The sequence below is a fragment of the Paramormyrops kingsleyae genome, chromosome 7 (assembly GCF_048594095.1).
Source record: "Paramormyrops kingsleyae isolate MSU_618 chromosome 7, PKINGS_0.4, whole genome shotgun sequence".
Taxonomy (NCBI): domain Eukaryota; kingdom Metazoa; phylum Chordata; class Actinopteri; order Osteoglossiformes; family Mormyridae; genus Paramormyrops; species Paramormyrops kingsleyae.
The window spans coordinates 11,326,493-11,341,274 of NC_132803.1; the positions used below are offsets into that span (position 1 = coordinate 11,326,493).

General features: G+C 37.3%; 1 protein-coding gene across 4 annotated transcripts; it reads left to right on the plus strand.

The window, feature by feature from the left end:
- The first annotated feature begins 3,898 nt into the window (after positions 1 to 3,898).
- Positions 3,899 to 12,109, plus strand: LOC140592085 (uncharacterized). Of its 4 annotated transcripts, none has more exons than XM_072714271.1 (16): positions 3,899 to 4,505; positions 5,017 to 5,219; positions 5,311 to 5,382; positions 6,877 to 7,110; positions 7,318 to 7,424; positions 7,783 to 7,951; positions 8,050 to 8,845; positions 9,280 to 9,398; positions 9,502 to 9,627; positions 10,470 to 10,535; positions 10,624 to 10,712; positions 10,806 to 10,911; positions 11,059 to 11,164; positions 11,289 to 11,377; positions 11,698 to 11,730; positions 11,916 to 12,109. In XM_072714271.1, the coding sequence occupies exons 1-15, from the start codon at positions 4,385 to 4,387 to the stop codon at positions 11,704 to 11,706; spliced, it is 2,412 nt and encodes an 803-aa protein (XP_072570372.1). In that variant the 5' UTR covers positions 3,899 to 4,384; the 3' UTR covers positions 11,707 to 11,730; positions 11,916 to 12,109. The 4 variants fall into 4 exon arrangements, 3 of the variants coding, with proteins under 3 accessions (XP_072570372.1, XP_072570370.1, XP_072570371.1); XM_072714270.1 differs by lacking the exon at positions 11,698 to 11,730 and having other exon boundaries at positions 3,919 to 3,993; positions 4,431 to 4,505; XR_011992348.1 differs by having other exon boundaries at positions 11,289 to 11,730.
- The last annotated feature ends 2,673 nt before the right edge of the window (positions 12,110 to 14,782 follow it).

Sequence of the window (14,782 nt, forward strand, 5' to 3'; positions counted from 1 at the left end):
CATTAACCATGGGAGGTATTACTAACAGCCTAACGTCAGTTAGTCGCTAGGCTGACGGAGAAAATTGTAGTTTTAGAGGGACGTATCCGGACATTACGGGACATTCAGGAGAATGAGAGTTTTATTGATTCAGTGTTCGCGGCTCCGGATATGTCCGCCTTGGCTATTCAGTCTCCCCACCCGCTCCGGCAGCAGAGCCTTCCCAGACAGCAAAGGGTAACTGTGGCAGATCTGGGGCCAGACATTGGATAGAATTTGGTGCAGATCCGCAAAACGGGTTTGCGCCGGGGTCTTTCTTTCCAACGGCCCAATACCGGCACGGATTTGGATTGGGGATCAGGAACAGACCATGGCCAGTACTGGCCCGATACAGTTATTAATGCTATGATATTTGGTGTGGATCTGGCTCAGATCCGTGACTCAAACTTTACATCTGGGGCTCATTTGGCCCTGGTCTGTGATTGGTGATTAATTTTTTCAGCTACACCTGGGCCAGACATGGCCCAAATAAATCCCCACACATTTCTCATCTTCAAAACAGTTTATTTTTATTTATTTTACATTTCTGAATCTCAATCTCATCCAGAGAACACATAACATTTTTTGTCATTACAAAAACTCCAGTCAAATGAAAAATGTAAAAAATATATTCAAAAACATTGTGACAAGCTTGCGTGGAATAAATTGTTCAATTCAATATCAATTGTATTTATAAAAAAAATAATGCATCATGCAATAATAATAAAAAAAAAAAAAACGAATTTACGTGTGTGCGGAGACCAAGTGTCAAAAAGCAAGACATTGAAAATAACAGTCAACTTACATGATAGTTTGGATGGTTAAAGGAAAACAGGTGATCAGCAAAAGTTGGAGCCAGTGGAACCGGGTACAGGTCTGAACATAAAAAAAGTACATTTATTTTACTAATCTCTGAATATACTTTGATCTCTGTTTGTTTGTGTGTGGTGGTATCTTACTTGGTCTGTCACTGAAGAGTAGGAAGTAGCACGTCTGAAAGTAAACTGGGAATACAGTTTTCAGACTTTATTCAGGAGGAAAGGAATTCAACATTTGTGCTGGATGATATTGGTGGTGCCTATAGAGCAGGGGTCTCCAACTCCGGTCCTGGAGAGCTACTATCCAGTAGGTTTTCTATCCTACCCGGCTTCTGATGAGCCACACCTGTTCTCGGGTAATAACAGGGCCAGGTGTGGCTCATCAGAAGCCAAGTGGGACAGAAAACCTACTGGATAGTAGCTCTCCAGGACTGGAGTTGGAGACCCCTGCTATAGAGTGTCATTTCTAAATCTTAATGTGTTATTCGACAGGGCATCAGGTAAGTAAGTAAGTTTAATTTATATAGCACATTTAAACAGTGAAAACTGACCAAAGTGCTGTACAATGTCAAACTAAAACTACAACTAAATTTAAATAAAGACAGCAAGCATAAAATGCTAAAAGCATTACAGTAAACACAAACGAGAACTACCTGCATAGAAAGACGTGGACACAGTGCAACATGATAGCATGACACAATAAAAAAAAAAAAAAAAAAATTACATACATAAAAAGCAAAAGCAAGATGAAAAATAAAAATAAAAAAAACTAAGAAGCAAAGGCCAAAAGAGTACAAATAAGTCTTTAGTCTGGATTTAAAAATTGTGATCGTGGGTGCAGATCTAATATCTGGAGGCAAACCATTCCAAAGACGTGGAGCTGCCACGGCAAAAGCACGGTCCCCTTTGTTTTTGTGGCGGGACCAAGCAACATGAAGGAAACCTTTATCGACAGATCTGAGGGACCTGGGTGGAAATAAAGGTGGAAATAAAGATCAAGCAACAAATTTCAAAATCAAGGTACAGGTGCATTATGTGTCTCAAAATGTGACTGTATGTATGTGATATAGCTGGTTACCTGCAAGAGATGATGGGCAGCTTGACCTCAACTTGACTAGCATCAGCAGATGGAATGGAACAAAACATATGGAGCACAGTTCAAAGAAATAGGAGATATTTAGCTACTCAAAAAAAACTCTAACACTGCTGCAAAAATGAGAATCTGAATTTGAAATGAACAAGTAAGAAACTGAAAAAAGGGGGAAAAATACACTTAATGTTTCACCTAATAGATAAAATACAATTCAAATCTAAATAAACATATTTGTTCAAACACTATCAAAATTAAATCTGAAAAAGATTTTATGCTAACACTAGCAATAAACGTTATGCAAACATTTAACTAAACGAAGTTTGCTGATTTATCCAAAAACCGTGTAAACAGGGTCCCATCAACTGGGCCTACTAAGTTTGAGCAACTTTAAGTAACGTTTGCATGCTAACCAGATAAATGAACTGGAAGACACAAACAGGCTGGAAATGAGCTTAGATAATATTTACTGCCAAGTTGGTGACACTGAACCCAAAATTAGAATTTTACGCAGACGTACAAAAATATTGCCCGCATCTCATTGCACATAACATCCACTCGAACGGAGATATTCACCAATTTTGAGAACAGGCTTTCACCACAATCGCCAATTCTTACTTTAAGCCTACTTTCGCATTAGTTATGTTTTTTAATCGCATGGATGGAACTATCACCTATATGTCAATCTTAATATAGTTTTATAATGCACTTACCAAGAACCACAAGCAGGTCTTCACTGGTTGTTGTGTGACTCTTCAGTTACCTCTTACTGAGGCACGTACACGCGCATCTGCGAGATTTAAAAAAGCGCGGGTCCGGTCTGCGCTGCTGCTCCGGATCAGATACGGACCTTTCTGACGGACTGTCAGTCAGAGCTTGCGGACAAATATGCTGCAAAGCTGGCGCAGAGGTGCATAGTGAGTGTGACTGCTACGCGAATCTAGTGATTCGAAAACGGAACAGGTGTTACACCATATTCTGTGACCATCATATATTGTGACCATAGGAGGCGCAAACTCCCGCGTGCACGCGCTTGGTACGCAAGTTACCTAAGTCTGCGGTTGAAAAGCGCTGTCGCTGGACGCGACTCGTTTTTATGCAGACGAACCCACCAGAGTTTTAACTTTCATGACGGATACATTGTACAGCATAGTTTATGAACATGCCTTATAATGTTTAAAGTCTCATGGATAATGCGTATAATCCATGAATAGAGTAAAGTTAAATTGCGTAGTCGGTGTGCATTCTAAATCTAATTTTTACGACGGTAATCTGATTTTACACGCCAATACAGTGGCTAATTAAAATAAAGCGAGAGTTTCAACAATGGGACACATATAGGTCGTACGTTGAGTATTACCACTAAAATGTCAACTAGCAAAGATGTGCGTGTGTACATATATTTATTTAAAAAAAAAATGTATATTATACATTTATAATATTCATAATATAAATACATGCTCTATTACAGAAATGGTGAACCCAGAGTTAGGCTAGGGTCACATAATATGATAGCAGCCATCACAAATGGTGACCCGTATGCCAGGGACTGCCTGCTGATTAGAACCTTAAAAATTCTTCAGATTATGAAATGTTCATGCTCAAAGTCGTCACCTGAAAAAGATTTGCTTGATCCAATATGTTTTTGCATGATTTATGCCAGGGTCACATAATATGATAGCAGCCATCACAAATGGTGACCCGTATGCCAGGGACTGCCTGCTGATTTCAACCTTAAAAATTATTCAGATTATGAAATGTTCATGCTCAAAGTCGTCACCTGAAAAAGATTTGCTTGATCCAATATGTTTTTGCATGATTTATTTTATATATATATATATATATATATATATAATCCACAGCACAATCCAACGAATTTGCCAGAAATTAAAACCAGAAGAAAAAATCCAAAACCAGGAGACAAATACACTGAATCAATAAGACCTTGTGAATGAAAAGAAGTCTACGCAACGAGCACTGTCTGGATCTGAATCCTGGTTGTATTTAGACTCCAGCTCCAGGTTCTGCGTTGCTTTACCTAGATGTCACAATCAGAGTTAGAGTCAGGTAAAATAACAGGGTCAATTTTACTGTTTACGCGACAGTTGTATGCTAATCACGTCAAGGTGAAATACAGTTATACCTCACCCTACGTCAGTAATTGGTTCCAGAAGGCACAACTTCGACAAACGACTTGATACGAAAAACCCCTATTGGCTCGAAACACCAATTAAAAAAAGACAATACTTTTACATTTATAAGCTTTTATTTGATTGCAAACATTAAAATATATTAGTTTACATATTTTAGCATTCCCTGGCTGACGTAAGGTTGAAACCGAAAGAAGACGATTTGTATTTTTCTGTATTTTTTGCAAAAAAAGTCGAGTTCGACGTAACGCGAATGACGTATGACGACGTATGACGTAATACCGTAGGCCTATCGCTGTTTCGAAATCATGGATCCCCAATTAGTCAAAGAAATATTTGACTTATTAATTAAAGGAGAATATCCGAAAAATTTCAGCAAGCATCAGAGATACAGCTTACGAAGAAGATCTTCTAATTTCTCCATAATCGGTAAGTTATTTTTTGCAAGAAACATCTAATAAACATGACTTCCAGACATTAGGCCACTTAAAATTAATAAATTGTTTTACATGACTCAAACTTCTAAAATATTGGTGAGTAGGGGATTTTCTATTTTCTATTTTATATTTTTAGCGAAAAGACGAACGGCAACAGAGATATACTAAAACTAGAAAAGTTCTTTTTAATACCGTGGGCCCACACACAATCTGACAAACGATAAAAACCATTGTCCGAGAAGCGTCAAATTGAAAAATCCGAGGCTGACATAAAAGATTTTTCACCCACAGTTTTTGAGGTAAAAAAAACCGATTTTTTGAAAAATATAAAATATTAAAAAAATCGAGCCGTCACCAAAAAAATTGAGGCGTTCGGCCATGTAAAACAATTTATTAATTTTAAGTGGCCTTAATACATGTGAAGTAAATGTAAATAGTACAACAGTAAATACAGCAGTCTTCATATGTTTATTAATATACGTATAATTCCGAATGTATTTTAGATGGAGACTTGTACTACACCAGAAACAAGGGCTCTGACGAAGAAGTCAGGGCCAAAGTTGTTCGTGGCGCAGAAGAGGCTGATGAACTTTTCATACAGTTCCACAGCAGTGGCATTGGAGCACACTGTGGGCAATTAAAAACTAGGGATGCCATATCCCAGCGTTTTTACTGGCCTGGAATGTCCAGAGACATTGAACGATGGGTATGTTATTATTTATGTTTTTCTTATACAGCTATTTGAAGTTCGTAAAGACGTGTTTCCACATTGAAAAAAATTCTGTATGTTGTCACAGGTGTCACAGTGTACAGTTTGCCAGAAAAACAAAGGCACACTAAAAACTGAAACGCAATACACACCAATCAAGGTAAGTTTTGGACCTATATATATGACTGTTTATAATGTTTATAATATTGTTTTGCACTATATGCAGACGTGTGTCAACAATTGACAACTGATCACTTTCATATGTCTTTCATATGTCTGTCCTCACATTGCATTTATATAGTACAGCTTAAAATCCTATGCATTAATTTAGAGCAGAGCATGTGAGCGGAGCGTGAGCGAGGGGCGGAGCGGGCGGAATTCGGTCAGAGCGCGGAGTGGTTTTTTTTATCATGGCTGGAGCGGTCGCTCTGTCTCGCTCCAGTTTCGCTCCGATACCGCTCTTTCCACGAGCCTGATGCTTGCCCAGATCTACCCAGAATTCATCTGTACAATTATAAAGACTGTTACACAAATTAGTCGAGATGTTCGCGAAATATTTCACAAAGGTTTAAGGCGACAGTTGTTAGGTATGCCGATTATTACGAGGAAGAAGTTGGCTCCTTATTCGCAATAGCAGTTCCTTATTTGCAAAATCCGTTCCACCTTAAATAGGCATTATGTGTGATCTGCCATATTCACAGCAATTTACCTGGTAAACATCAAAACGTCCGTTCAAAACACTAACACCACCTAAAAGAGCAATTATTACACGTACTATATCATGCGTTTAAAGGTATTTTACTGTAGAGTTTTATAAATAATGCCCTGTGAAATATGCATTGTTTCCCATTAAGACCCATTGGAAATCAATGTGTGATCTGTCATAAACCTTAACGCCATCAGATAGAGTAATTATCATACTTATTATATACAGAGTTTGATGACATTTTACTGTAGAGTTTTAAAAATAATGCCCTTTGAATGCTCATTATCATGGAATGCAAGTAATACCCTTATTAGCAGACATAAATTTATAAAAATAATAACAAACAGTAGAAATTTCTCATACCGTTATTGTCATACCATTTCTCATACCATTATTCTGCAAAACTTGCAGAATAATAAAACAACGAAATACATATAATTGTTATTAATTTTCATTTCATTATAATTAGAATAATAGCCTCATACATTTGGGGCAACGGAGGTCTTCAATGTATTGTTAGGCTGGTCAAAGTCAAGTGTGGCTCCATGTTCACTCCACTGTTTCAAGAAAGATGCCACCTAAAAAAAAACCACAGGTTGCATAGAAGACAAAGATTTTATTATTAGGCCTACTTAGATATTTAGCTTGCATGGATGAAAAAGCTGGCCTATCATTCTAACAATAGATAGATTGAATGGATAGGAGCAGTTTGGAAAATTTCCCCATAAAAGACTGTGAAAAATTTGATGGAAAGAGGAATGAAAAAGAGAGATATAGGTGGAATTTAAAAAAGAAATATACAAGTACATTTGTTCTTGATGTGGTGTGAATTTAGATTTTCTAGATTGTGTTGTGTCTGTCATATGTACTACTGACTTTAATTTATGAAAGCATTTATAGTTTCCAATTTAGCTTAATTTCTAATTAACTTTGATTTTACTTTAACAGACAAAGGTTCCATTTGAACTTGTTGGCATGGACCTAATTGGGAAGCTGGTCATGACAGAAGAAAAGAATCAGTATACATGTGTGATGATTGATTATTGCACAAGATGGACACAAGCTTATGCCTTAAAGTCAAAGACCGCAAAGGAAGTGACAGAGTGCATACTAAAATTTGTTTACCAATTTGAAGTGCCCAAACGCATCCTCACAGACCAGGGCAAAGAGTTTGTCAACACTGTAAGTTTTTTTTTTTTTAATACAATACATTTTGAAATGTTATTGTATTTTACAAATGTTGCCGAATATGTACTGTAAGCATTGTCAGGCTATGTATTTGCTATTCAGCAGAGGTATGAACATTCAGCAGTGGTATGAACTTATATATGTTTATACAGCGTCAATTCAGGCACAAATGAGAAAGAGGTTTTCTTACATTCCCTGTAGATAAACACAGAGGTATGCCAAGCCTTGGGAATCAAGAGGAGCCTTTGTGCCCCATACCACCCCCAAACAAATGGGCTGGTTGAGAGGTGTAATGGTACCATACAGAGGTAAAATATGATTACATCTTTTCACCATTACTTTTCTAGTCTTACACTTACACTTGTTTCACTGGGCTTTTGATTGTTGGCCTGATTCCAGTCCCCTGTTTCCAGTCTTCACACACCACTACATAAGCCAAACCAGCTTACTCACTCATTGTACCTTCCATGTATTCACTGAGCCTTCATATCTAACATTATATTCTTGTTTGTGTTTGGGAAGCTCCCCCATTGATTTCTTTGTTTATTAAAGTTTTATTCAGATCACTGTATAAGGGTGACTGCAAAAACAATGTAACTGTTACAATCCTATGGAGAATATGGAATTCAAACCAAAAAGTTATGGATGTATCTATTTCATTTGTAGGGCTCTTGCCAAGCTGGTGGACGATAAGCCCAACACCTGGGACAGATATCTAGATGCAGTGATGTTTGGTCTTCGCACCAAAAAGCAACTGACAACACGCTTCTCACCATATTTCCTGATGTTTGGTAGAGAAGCACGCTACCCATTTGAAGTGCCTGAACAGTATCAGGTTAGACAGGTTTTTAATATAAATGTTAATGCATATATTCTTTGACTACTGAAGACAAGTTAAATAATATCTTAAAAACGTTATTTAATTTTCTACAGATTGATCACTCCATTGAGGACAAATATTTAGAAGAGGAGGTCACCTTTGACATTGAGAGGCAGGAAAAACTCCTCAAAATAGTACAGGACAATGTTGAAAGGGTGCAGGAGAAGACCAGAAGGCACCTGCGATCAAAGACATTTGGCCAAAGGCTTCAGGTTGGTGACATGGTGTGGAGGAAGAATGTTCGCAGTCAGCAACGGAAGGGAGGAAAATTGGAGCCCGAGTTCTTGGGGCCTTTCACAGTGACAAGAATAGAGGGGAAAAGTGTTGACCTTGTAGATGGTTTTGGGAAAGCCACCTTAAGGGTTAACATTGACCACTTAAAGCTGCACACTGAAGAGGTCCCTAGAATTCCCAGCAAATTAAAAGAGAAGGCTAAAGCCAGAGTGCCCACCTCCCCTTCAGCAAAACCACCTTCACCCCCTACTCAAACTACCTCCCCTGCAGCAGAACCACCTTCACCACCTACTCCAACTACCTCTCCTGCAGCAAAACCACCTTCACCCCCTACTCCAACTAACTCTCCTGCAGCAAAACCAGCTTCTCCTCCTACTCCAGCTACCTCTTCTGCAGCAAAACCAGCTTCTCCTCCTACTCCAGCTACCTCTCCTGCAGCAAAACCAGCTTCTCCTCCTACTCCAGCTACCTCTTCTGCAGCAGAATCGTCTTCTCCACCTACTCCAACTACCTCTGCATATCCATCCTCATCTCTACCAACAGCTGTGTCCACCACTCCTCTGCTGGCATCAGCCACTGTATCTACCTCTCCACCAGCCGTCTCACTGCTGTCTTGTATGTACTCAGTCATAATATTCATATACAAATGTGAACTACTTTTATATTCTGCAGAATGCCATTTATATTAAAAATATCACTCAAATCATTATAAAGATTCAATATTCAAGTAGTTTGTCATATGCACAGTAAAAAAGAAAATGGTTCACAACCATGCAATGAAATTCTTTGCCAATCTACCTTTACACAACAATAACAGTAGCATTACAATGACAATAATAGCAATAAGATTACATAAATAATTAAGGTTAAAAACAGTTAAACAATAATAAATAAAAATACAAAGTGCTCTGTGCCTTTGTGCTACAGATTGGATAACAGTCAGATGGAGAGGGTGGGGCAGTGTTGAATGTGCTGTAGAATGTATATTGTTAGAAACTACACTAAGAGAAGATTTTTAGTTAGATTTCTAATTTTGTTTTGTTTTACAGGTGTGAACGAGGCCTGGGAAGGGAAAAATGTCCATGTACTGCTTTCAAGAATTGGGCCTTACAAAATTTTTTACTGGGACATCACAAGAACAGCTCCTGATCAGGAACTTGAGAGTGAGGTGTGTTGGGATATGTTTTTTTTTCTATAGCACTTTATATGTGTGTGTATGTATATTCTATATATACTGGCAGATGTATGAAAATTAATATTTTGGTTCTCAGGTGATAAATGCCTACCTGCTGCGTTTGGTGCAGCATCACAATCAGAGAAATGAAGACAACCAGGCCCTTTTCATTGATTCCTATGAAATGACTAGCATTTGGCAGAAGAAGACGTCAAGGTTAAAGGTAATGAAAAGTGATGCTGTGACAGTGTACCATCACCACCAGTGTGAAGCCACATACGGTGACTGACTTGGTATATGAATGTCCTATTTTGTTCCTACTTTCTAAATGTTATTAATTTTATCATAAGAAGAGGGTATGGTGCTGGTACTAGTCCTCGTCTAGGTATTATATTTACATTACATTTATTCATTTGACTGACAGTATTATCCAAAGCGACTTCGAGCATAGATAGAAGTGTGAAGGGAACATAAGAACTACAACTATATTGCCTACATATATTGGAAGAGTTGCAACTCCAAAGTGCATACATTGTATAACAAAACTACAAACGATAAAACTACAAAACAACCATCACAGTCATAGCTATAGATATCTGGTATAGTGGTGCAAAATGAAAGATCGAGGCATTCTTGGTATGGTATGCGTATGTATACATATTTTTAATAAAAAAAATAATGATTTATTTTGTAATAATTATGATTAGTCTGTCTGTTTAACAACAATTTGGAAGTGGTGATTTTGCAACATTAACTGAGTTTAGTGTGTATGTAATTTTGGTTGAACTGAGTCATTTTTTCTCTGGCTGCTTTTTTTCTTTTGCGCCAAGGCAAGTGTTTTTGTTTGTTACATGTTTTTTTTTATTTGTCATTGTGGTGGCACTGCTCTAACACAAAACATTCATTTGTCCCTTTGATTTTGAATAATTTCTAGAGCACAAGTTGTATTACAAGAGAAATGAACCCAGACAAAAACTGGTCTTATGATAGTGATTTTTTTCTCATAGTGGTATGCTCTGAGGTGTGGTGTTACCTTCTAATCCTTTATTTGAAATTACCTTTTAGTGCAACCCAGGGAACTTTAACGTAATACTGGGAGCAGTACATGAACCTGGCCACTGGATACTGACAGTAAGAACAACCTTTTTTTTATTATGTATGGAGTCTCACTTCTTATTGTTTATAGTGTATGCTGCATATTAATTTTATTGTCATATAGGCAATGTTTCCCAAACTGTTGAAGAGCTTGGTGCTGGACTCTCTAGGACACGCATCCTCAAAACTAAAAACATGCTTGGAGTCCACAAGGTACTGCAACTTCATTGAAGACTGCTGCTAAGACCAGTGTATTCTATAAAGCAGCAAGGAACTTAACTAATGTTGCTTTTGTCTACTTTTGAGGGCATTTATGAGGAAGCATGGGTGTCAGGTGTCCCGATGGAAGGCAGAAACAATGCCACATTCATTACAACCCGATGGCAGTTCATGTGGCATATTTGTTTTGAAAGTGAGATTTTTATCTATTTTTCATTTCTTGCTTTTACAAATTCATTGTGTCCTTTGTTTTTTGTGTCTCCTAAACCCAAATATTTGCAGTTCATTTGATGTATTACAAATGTCATTTATTTATCTTAGTGACTATGTTGCATTCTAGTATGCTGAGAAAATCCTGGCAGAGGAGCCTCTAATCTTCTCAACCACAAGATCAGCAGTTTGCAAATATAGAAAGAAAGTAGCTGTCAAACTGCTGAAGCAGACAGGTAAGTTTTTACTTTTACTTAGCATTATTATCATATCATTGAATTCTTTGATTCAACTTATAAAACATGAATTTATTATAATTGAAATAAGTTATGATCTTAATAATGATCTTATTCTGATCAGATGATCTTCGTGAGCTTTGCCACTATTGTGGAGAAAAAATTTCAAAAGTAGACTCCGACGATCCACAAAATGAAAAACACACAGACTGGGTATGTGTTTACCTAAAACCAACATTAAACCAAAGTTATGCCTAATTCCTCTGCTAAGGGAAATGTGTTTCCAAGAAACCTCAGAAGCCATCACCTATTTAGAACTTTTTTGCAAGAATTAACAAGATGGAAGGAGGAGGGAGAATGGAGTGCATTTTTATTGTAAAGAATATACAAAACACAGAAAAGCATTCATATAAAACAATTATGTATATAACAAACCTGAAAAACCAAAGTATATGACAACAATGAGTACAGATGAAACATTAATGCATGCCAAAGAAAATACTACAACGACTGAACATATTACTATCTTGCAGTATCAATGACACAATCTTCATAGGATTTTTTAGGTAAGAAAAACAAAACAGACTTACCTTAAGAAGTATTCTGAAATAAAGACAACATATGTTTTGCTAAATAATGCATGATCTGTTTATTAAGAGCACACATAATGTGTGGGAATTATTTGTACAGAAAAAATGAAATAATGAAGAAATGAAATAAACCCTACTCAATACATGCTTTATGCTTACAGATCCAGTGTGATGCATGTGGAAGGTGGTACCACCTGACCTGTGTTGGGACAACAGATACTTCAAAAGAGTACTGCTGTCTGGCATGTTAATAAATTTTGATTTTCTTTTGATTTAAGTTGTAAATACCTTGTTCATATTTTAAATTCAGTTTGTTGATAATTCAAGTTCAGAATAAAGTTTATTTTTGGATGAATGTTGCTGTTCTGAAATTTATTAACAATTATATGTGTTTTATTCTTAATTCTAGTAATGCTAGTACATATAGATGTAACAGTGTATTGTTCTGTAAAATAGCTCCAACAACTATGCCTATTTTTCTGTAATAATAGCAATCAGATATCCATAAACACGTCTCCAGACTTAGTAAACAGATACAAAAAGGTACAATAACAAAGCAAGATGAAAGCCCACCTTTTCTACCTGTTAACTGTGATTACTAACTGGGACTTGGGAGAGGGTGTCACTCTGCTGTAAATCTTAAAAAACTTGTGATGCACAGAATACTTAAGTGGAGATTTTATGTACTGGTATTTAAGACAGATTTTGTGGCTGGAATTAATTGGCAACCCCTGAGAGTGTGGTCTCCTGCTATCATATTATGTGACCCTAGCAAAAATATGATGGGACAATCAAACCTTTGTCATACATTTCATAATCAGGAGACTTTTTAAGGTTCTAATCAGCAGGCAGTCCCTGGCATACGGGTCACCATTTGTGATGGCTGCTATCATATTATGTGACCCTGGCATAAATCATGCAAAAACATATTGGATCAAGCAAATCTTTTTCAGGTGACGACTTTGAGCATGAACATTTCATAATCTGAATAATTTTTAAGGTTGAAATCAGCAGGCAGTCCCTGGCATACGGGTCACCATTTGTGATGGCTGCTATCATATTATGTGACCCTGGCATAAATCATGCAAAAACATATTGGATCAAGCAAATCTTTTTCAGGTGACGACTTTGAGCATGAACATTTCATAATCAGGAGACTTTTTAAGGTTCTAATCAGCAGGCAGTCCCTGGCATACAGGTCACCATTTGTGATGGCTGCTATCATATTATGTGACCCTGGCATAAATCATGCAAAAACATATTGGATCAACGAAATCTTTTTCAGGTGATGACTTTGAGCATGAACATTTCATAATCTGAAGACTTTTTAAGGTTCTAATCAGCAGGCAGTCCCTGGCATACAGGTCACCATTTGTGATGGCTGCTATCATATTATGTGACCCTGGCATAAATCATGCAAAAACATATTGGATCAAGCAAATCTTTTTCAGGTGACGACTTTGAGCATGAACATTTCATAATCTGAAGACTTTTTAAGGTTCTAATCAGCAGGCAGTCCCTGGCATACAGGTCACCATTTGTGATGGCTGCTATCATATTATGTGACCCTGGCATAAATCATGCAAAAACATATTGGATCAACCAAATCTTTTTCAGGTGATGACTTTGAGCATGAACATTTCATAATCTGAAGACTTTTTAAGGTTCTAATCAGCAGGCAGTCCCTGGCATACAGGTCACCATTTGTGATGGCTGCTATCATATTATGTGACCCTGGCATAAATCATGCAAAAACATATTGGATCAAGCAAATCTTTTTCAGGTGATGACTTTGAGCATGAACATTTCATAATCTGAAGACTTTTTAAGGTTCTAATCAGCAGGCAGTCCCTGGCATACAGGTCACCATTTGTGATGGCTGCTATCATATTATGTGACCCTGGCATAAATCATGCAAAAACATATTGGATCAAGCAAATCTTTTTCAGGTGACGACTTTGAGCATGAACATTTCATAATCAGGAGACTTTTTAAGGTTCTAATCAGCAGGCAGTCCCTGGCATACAGGTCACCATTTGTGATGGCTGCTATCATATTATGTGACCCTGGCATAAATCATGCAAAAACATATTGGATCAACGAAATCTTTTTCAGGTGATGACTTTGAGCATGAACATTTCATAATCTGAAGACTTTTTAAGGTTCTAATCAGCAGGCAGTCCCTGGCATACAGGTCACCATTTGTGATGGCTGCTATCATATTATGTGACCCTGGCATAAATCATGCAAAAACATATTGGATCAAGCAAATCTTTTTCAGGTGACGACTTTGAGCATGAACATTTCATAATCTGAAGACTTTTTAAGGTTCTAATCAGCAGGCAGTCCCTGGCATACAGGTCACCATTTGTGATGGCTGCTATCATATTATGTGACCCTGGCATAAATCATGCAAAAACATATTGGATCAACCAAATCTTTTTCAGGTGATGACTTTGAGCATGAACATTTCATAATCTGAAGACTTTTTAAGGTTCTAATCAGCAGGCAGTCCCTGGCATACAGGTCACCATTTGTGATGGCTGCTATCATATTATGTGACCCTGGCATAAATCATGCAAAAACATATTGGATCAAGCAAATCTTTTTCAGGTGATGACTTTGAGCATGAACATTTCATAATCTGAAGACTTTTTAAGGTTCTAATCAGCAGGCAGTCCCTGGCATACAGGTCACCATTTGTGATGGCTGCTATCATATTATGTGACCCTGGCATAAATCATGCAAAAACATATTGGATCAACCAAATCTTTTTCAGGTGATGACTTTGAGCATGAACATTTCATAATCTGAAGACTTTTTAAGGTTCTAATCAGCAGGCAGTCCCTGGCATACAGGTCACCATTTGTGATGGCTGCTATCATATTATGTGACCCTGGCATAAATCATGCAAAAACATATTGGATCAAGCAAATCTTTTTCAGGTGATGACTTTGAGCATGAACATTTCATAATCTGAAGACTTTTTAAGGTTCTAATCAGCAGGCAGTCCCTGGCATACAGGTCA